The sequence below is a fragment of the Primulina eburnea genome, chromosome 15 (assembly GCF_022965805.1).
Source record: "Primulina eburnea isolate SZY01 chromosome 15, ASM2296580v1, whole genome shotgun sequence".
Classification (NCBI taxonomy): domain Eukaryota; kingdom Viridiplantae; phylum Streptophyta; class Magnoliopsida; order Lamiales; family Gesneriaceae; genus Primulina; species Primulina eburnea.
Window position 1 is genome coordinate 28,840,815 of NC_133115.1, and position 7,646 is coordinate 28,848,460.

Genomic DNA, 7,646 nt, shown 5'->3' on the forward strand with positions numbered 1-7,646 from the left:
TTTTTATTTGATTGGGTTGTTTCCATAAATCTGTACTTGATTTGTAAAATAATCTGTCAACTACATATGGGTTTTGAATTTTTTCCATCCATGGCTCTGTTTACAGCTGCACCGGGTATGTTACTCCTCATACGACACGAACAATGCTAGGCTATTGTATTCAGACACATCGAGTGAGTGAACCCAATAAAATATGCGAGACTCGTATGATTTGAGTAAATAAGGTAGCGAATGTTTTCTGGATAAATAATGGTTAAGTCGATGCTACCTAAGGGGACACTGCCTCCACATGACACATATATGATTTTAAAAAAATTAGTGGACCTCGTATATGTATGGGTAAATTTTTGTCATAATCAACCAATAATAAGTTACATATTATTGGCATTAAGATGGAAAGATAAGAGTAATCATCACATCTAACAAGTTATTTATTAATTATCAAATCCATTTTGACTCAACAAATAAAATCAAATATAATTTAATTTGAAGTGTAATATTATATTTATATAGTGACAGATTTGGTGTATCTTTAAAATCTTCAACCAAAAGCATGGAGACTGAAAGAGCTTGGCTTCAGAGTATTTTTAATGTGTTGCGTTGAAATTGTTAAAAATCAGCACAAAAAGCCATAAAAACAACGAAACCATCGCATAATGGGCTGTCAAAGAAACTCAAATCCAAAATCCTAACACCTTTTTCAGCGTAAATGTCAACTGGGTGCTACCAGTTTAGAGGGGGTGAGAGAGAGGCGGCCAGCTAAACTCGTCGAGTTACTGAGAATTTCTGTTTCTGGATTCATTCTAAATCACATTGTCGATATCCCTGTTCGCGGTTCTTGAAGGTGAGCTTTCTTTCATGTGCAAATTTTGTATCAATTTGGTCCGAGTTCCATAAACTATGGTTGTTTATTTGTTTGATTAAATCTCGAATATTGTTGGTGGGATTATGAGAAGAATGTGGATGCTGGAAAGGTTCTCTCTCTGTTTGCTTATGTGTGTGTCTACGAGTGATCAGCAGTGGAACTGTGAAATGGGATTTGTTGGGGAATTAATTCAAGCTTGATTTTGTGTTTCTTGGAGTTGTAGAATAATTGGGTTCTTGATAATCTTGATAGTATGTTATGATGACTGGTTTGTTTTATTTTATTTTATTTTATCTATTCAATAATATTTTTTTTCAGTTTTCCGTAGCCTGGAAAGTAGCAAATCTTTTGCAGTCATTGGTACTGAATAAGTTTCAGGTTCACATTACAGAATGGGATTATGTCTGTGACCATTTGAATGTTAGTTGTGGTATAATTCTGTAGATTCCTTTTGAGGCTTTAAATTTAAGCCAAAGAGTTCATGGAGAGACACATTTAATGCCTATTTATTTGCTGTGTTTTTTGTTCTAAAATTGGCATTTGATTAATTCTAGTGAGGGTCTGGCTGAGCTTTTAAGATATGTAATTAAACATCCATTTTTCGTTTTCCTCTTGAATTTTTCTAGAGATGCTGTTATAATTGAATCTGACTCAGTGGCTGCTGCTTATATAGAAGTTGATTTAGCCGATGAAGTAAACTTCATGATTTACTTAATTTATGGATTGAGGTGTATAAGGTAAATGTAGTTGACCTTTTTACCATTATTGGATTCGGTATAGGCGAGGGAGAATCACTCTTTGACAAAATAAACAAGTCTTATTTCTGCAGGATGAACGTATCGAGAGCAAAAATATCCCCGTCCTACCTCATTGCTGCATTGAGACTTTGTATGTGTTCTAAATCTGGAAATGGATTAGCTACACAAATAATGTTACCTGATACGACTAATATCTTACTCATGGAGCCAACACAATGAAAACTAAGTATATTGATCAAAACCCATTTTATTCCATTCCCCCCCTCCCTTTTACATTTGCTCCCCTCTCTCTCTCCCACCATTCGTGGGCTCTCCTTGTATAAACCTTCAACATAAGAGGCCCTTGTATTGTTTCGTATTGGATTGCTAAGGCCCAACCCACTAGACCCTCTATGCCCAAGTATGTAATTTTACTGGTATTCTAGGTCATAAAATCATATTATGACCATCCGATGGTTCAGACTTAAAACCAGGACTATTCCTTTATATTTCAAGCTTCCTAATCAGTCTTGTATTTAGGATCAGCTATCCCATGTAAGAGTAACTCATCTGTTTATCTTGGCAATTTATGTGAAATATGAAGATGCCGAGAAAAATAAAAAATGAGTAGTGTTTGAAACAAAAGTAAAAAGTTGAAAATAAGAAGTAGGGATAGTGTTAAGTAATTCTAATATTATCTTTTTATCATAAACACTTTTGTAGAATCATCAACCAACTAGCTTTTGGATTTCAATTAAATTAAATAGAAGCTAACGCAAAATCTGAGCTTAAGAAACACGCAAAACTAATATTTTTTAAGCTAAGAATAACTTTTTTTTTAAATGTTTGCAAACACTCCCTAAAATGGATTTATAAAATGTAATGCACAACAACAATGAATGTTATGTGATTTTGCTCGTGTATGCTATGCGTTTTAGGGGTGAGGCAGGGAGTATGCATTGGCACGTGTCGTGTGAGAATCTTTTTTGTTGAAAAAGCTTAAAACGGTAAAAAAGACGGTAAATACGACACAAACATCTCATGCTGGGTTGGCAAAAACTCTATCCCATGCATTTACTCCTTTCTCTATAAAGAGCGAGAGAGGAAGGTGGTGAAAAATATCACAAAAAGGTAAAGTAGAGAGAAGTTATTGTGCAGGAAAAGGAAGAAGATGAAGAAGACTTCTGAGGAAAGGCATAACTAAATCATTTTGTTCTTCAACTCGTCGTGTTGGTATATTTGTTATTTATGCAATTTCCATGATCTTTATTTGCAATTATCGAAGGATAGCATTCATTTATTTCCCATTCACCCCATAACTGGTAATTCAATGCTTGTTCCCGAGTTTGATTGGCATGCATAAGTAAATCCATGTTATGAACAAATGTGACAAAAGTTCTAAAATTCGTTGGGCGCTAGTCAGGAGCCAGATCAGCGCCTAGTGCCTAGACCGTCTAGGCGGAGATTAGGTGCCGCTAGGCGGATGTCAAGATGTCACGGTATCAACATAATAATATGAAGTTTGGTGTATTAGGAAAAACCAACAAATCTCATTTCTTATTAGACTTTGGCTTAAAACCTATAAAAAATTATTTTTCCTTTTTTTTATTAGGCTTTTGGCTTTTAATTCCAAGAAACTTTTCAAAAATAAGCCCTAAGAAATTGTAATTTTTCGGACACCTAGGATGGCAGACTATTTAGGTAAGGTTGACCGGCTCGTTGCGCCTAGGCCGAATTTTAGAACACTGAATGTGACTGAGAAAAAGAGGTGAACTTTCAAATTTGATTTAATAACCGTTTGCAACTGGTGAAAGAAGATAAGATTAAGAAATTTATTTATTTTTTATCTGTGACTGTCTTGTGAAAAATGTCACTTTTATAGTTCTATTGTGGTAATATTATTGAGGTATTTTCAGTCAGAAATAATACTAACATTTATAAATTTCAGGCTCAGCACACTTAATGAATAATGAATGACCATTTGAATGAGACACATTCTGTTTGATTCCCCGAATGTCAGATGCTTATGAATGCCATAAATATTTTGTAGCATTCAAAGTAAAGTATGCTTTCACCTTAATTTTATGGAATTTGGGTTGATGATGCTTCCACAATATTTATTGTTAACTTAAGCTTGAAATCCTTAATTTTTTAACGGGTAAGACCCGGATCCGACTGGACGCATTATATTTGGAGTGGCATTGGGTATATTAAATTGGTACTGGGGCTGGTAAGGGTGTTGGTTTTTCTATCCGTATGGATTTGGGTCGGGTAACGGGTTTTATAGGACCCGATTCAGATCTGATCTGCTTTAGTAAATATTTTAATTTATTAAATGTGGGTATGAAACTATACGACCCATTCTACTCTTGTGAGAATATATTAAACTATGTCATTCAATAGCTTTGTGTAATTTTTTTGGTTAATTATTCAAATGTTGACGATTTATCAACTTGTTATAATATATTTGATTAGAAAGAATGATTTTATGAATAACATCCTGAGGAAACAAAAGTTACTAGCTAGTTGATTTGATTGTGTTGGTTTTGTTATAAGAAAGACTATAAGTCCCAATTTTATTTAATTTTGCCATAAATATACTAATTAAAATAAACTGTCAAAAATGTTTTGCATATAATTTTCTTACGGATTTGCCTGTTCAAACCAGTTCAACTTCGAGTATGGGTCGGATGGATATGAGTCTTGTATAATATTAATGGGTCGGGTTTTCGGTACTAGCAAACTTGATTCATCCACCAGAGGAAGTCTGGAGGCCTTAGAGCATACGCCACTTTCAGTTTAGTAGTAGTGTTTATGGCAGTGCTAAAACGTGTTTTCCTATTTTGAGGTTGAGAACAATTATAAAACAATTCCCTTGTTGATCTTATCCCGGCAACGTGCGATTACCCTTTTTTCTGAATGTTCTTTCTTAAGCATGGCAGGAGTCTTCGGTTGGGTGCAGGAGGTTTATTTTGTGAATAAGAACATCTTATTTTACTGAATCTTCCTTTTTCATAATAAATGAGTAATTTTGCAATTTGTTGGGCTTGTTTCATTTTCTCGATGCTTTTCTTTTTCTATTATAATTTATGATCAATTTGAGATGGTGTATTTTGCATAAAACTCTTGCTTCATCACTTTTCTTTCTTAAAATATACTCACAATTATATAATCAACATCTGTTACAGGAACCTGCTTCATTTATGGCGAATTCCAAGGGACCCTCCACCATTAGAAGTATGATGTACAACGGAAATATATCCTTACTACCCCCTAAAAGTCCATTTCCTAGCATACCTCCAGGATTTACTGAGTACATCCCTAGTTCAACCATTGGTTCAAAAGCTATTCCTAAGCCGAGGGGTGCAAATTCCCACCATCAGCGCACTTCTTCGGAAAGTGTTTCAATGGAAGAACAACTATCATGGCTTGATGATCTCCTTAATGAGCCAGAGACCCATGTATGTAAAGGAGGTCATCGCCGCTCATCGAGTGATTCCTTTGCATATATAGACACAAATCATGTTGGAAGCATGAATTACATTGGTCAAGATGATAACAAATTAAAAAATTTATCTCCATTGTCTTCATGGGGATCTCAAGATATTGATATTAATAGTGATATGCAACTCAGGTCTTTTTATACAGACCCTATTTCTCCGGGAATAATCAAGAACAAGAAGTGGGATACACCTTTCCTTTCATTTGCAACTGCTCTTGGGCATCTTCCTCTTAGGAGCAATCCCATTGTTCCCAATGTAGGGTCATTGTGCGCTTTGCAAGATACTGATAGTAATTCATCTCCATCAATTGAGAAACAAGATCCCGTTAAAACTGGTCCACAGGATGCGAAAGGTGCCTATGAGAAAAAGGAAGCATCTCAGGCCAAGTCTTCATCATCAGAAACAAACACAAAATGTGCCAAGCAGTAAGTAACTCACCGTTACCTAATAAAGAAGCATGTAGAGTATAATTGATAATATCATATTCATGAAAAATCTCATCTGGCAATGCTATTTTTCCATTTCAACTTGTCCAAGACTTGTATTTATTAGAAAAAGTTTCTAGTGGTTTGATGAAACTAGTTTACATTGATCATTGTGTTTAGCTCTGTTTCTTCATTGAATTTCACTGATGTCAAATGAATTTATATGAACAATCTGGATTGACATGCATAAATTTCCTCCCAATGCAGGCAATTTGCTCAACGTTCAAGGGTTCGAAAGCTTCAATACATAGCTGAACTTGAAAGTAACGTCCAAGCTCTACAGGCAAGTTCTCACCTGATCTGACTATCTGAACATGGAATCTTACACTACATATTCGACAAGTTCTTGATGCAACCATGTTATTTTATGATGCCAGGCAAACATTTCTGAACTCTATGCCGAGCTCAAATTCCGTGACCAGGAATATCTCATTTTAAGCATGGAGAATAAGGCACTGAAGAAACGTTTGAAAAGTTTAGCTCAGGAGCTGCTCATCAAGTATTGTAAGTTTTTGTCTCAGTTATTCTCATAGGTGGTGGCTACTGTTGAATTTTAGTAGTAGAAATTTAGTGAATAAAGAATGAAACACTGAATAGGATTTACATGGTTTGGTCATGATAGTCTACTTCTGCAAGATAATACTTTGAGGGCTAAAACTCTTCCTGAACTCTTTTAGTTTAGATTATGATCATTCTATTCAGTAACTAAATAACAATAAAAATCATTTCAATAGTGTATCCTAATCTTAGTATAATCAAATGTGATTCCAAAATATATATATTTTTATTTCTAACTGTTATCAATTAGGTGATGTATTCAAAGTATTCTTCAAATCTTGTTTCGACCAAATCCTGTATTACTTCAAAACTATATTTTTATTTTTGCTGGCAATTCGTATATGCAAAGAAAAATAATCGCAGAAGTAAGGAAAGGCAATTTGAAAGAAGAACCATCTTGTATGAACTGGTGCACTTCTGTGTTAGGCTGTTGACAGGTTGAGGCATTCTAATCGTAAACACAGCTTTACTTTAATTTCGTAATGGCTACTCTTAATTTGTATGATTTTATCTACATGTTGGAAGTTCATATGATTCTTCTGAATTTAACTTTCCGGATGTTTCTGCAGTGGAGAACGAAGCGCTTGAGAGAGAAGTTGGAAGACTGCGAAGCTTGTATCAGCAGCAAACTTCACTGCCACAAGAGCAGGAGGTATGTTTCAGCCATCAATGTTCCAGCAGCAAAGATTTTGATCAACAGTTTTCTAATCTTTCTCTGAAACACAAGGAACCGAGCTCTGGTCGTGACTCTATACCCGGACAACTTCATATCTAGAGTGATCCATTCAGACTTTTATCGTGTGTTTCAATTCCTAGACTACATTCTTATGACTTAAGTAGTTTCCTTACATGGGATGATAGCCGGACTTGTTCTATCATCATGTTCTATGAACTTTGCTTGTTTTCCTATTTAAGCATCGATTTCTACCCCCTTTTATTTGTCCGTTTTACCTGCTAAATTTAGGGCTATTCTGCGCCTGGTAGTCTGCCAGAAACGTAGTACTTCTGGCCGGTGACTCAGCTGAGGTGATTGTTGAAACATCATTTGTGATGCCAGTGATCTGTGAATTTGCTTTCCCTTATTCAATGGCCCTCTTGCTGAGGTTGTCTTTCAGAAATTTTATGATGCTTCACAATTCTTCATTCATTTGCTTGTCATGGCATTAGTACTCACATGCAAGTGTTATAAAACAAAAAAGAAGAAGAAACATTTATGATCTCTATTTTGGAAATCAAATAAAACATATTTGAAATTTCATTTATAATTTTCTTAAAATTCACGTATTGTTCTCTTCCTCCAAATTAGGGCTGCAAACGAACCGAACATGTTCGCGAGTTTTTCGAGCCGGCTCGATAAATATTCGATTCGTATTCGAACTTATCGAATTTGAGCCGAACTCGAACACGTTCGAACTTTTTTTCGAGCCGAACTCGAGCCCAAATTATTTTGTTCGATAGCTCGCGAATAGTTCGCGAGCCTTAATATTTTATTAATATA

General features: G+C 35.1%; 1 protein-coding gene across 2 annotated transcripts; it reads left to right on the top strand.

Moving 5' to 3' along the window:
• Positions 1 to 528: 528 nt before the first annotated feature.
• LOC140814914 (uncharacterized protein At4g06598-like) lies at positions 529 to 6,957 on the top strand. Of its 2 annotated transcripts, XM_073174008.1 has the most exons (6): positions 529 to 844; positions 4,791 to 5,530; positions 5,798 to 5,873; positions 5,968 to 6,094; positions 6,718 to 6,800; positions 6,876 to 6,957. In XM_073174008.1, exons 2-6 carry the CDS (start codon positions 4,806 to 4,808, stop codon positions 6,921 to 6,923), a joined length of 1,059 nt encoding a protein of 352 aa, XP_073030109.1. In that variant the 5' UTR covers positions 529 to 844; positions 4,791 to 4,805; the 3' UTR covers positions 6,924 to 6,957. The 2 variants fall into 2 exon arrangements, with proteins under 2 accessions (XP_073030109.1, XP_073030108.1); XM_073174007.1 differs by having other exon boundaries at positions 530 to 844; positions 6,718 to 6,957.
• Positions 6,958 to 7,646: the final 689 nt, after the last annotated feature.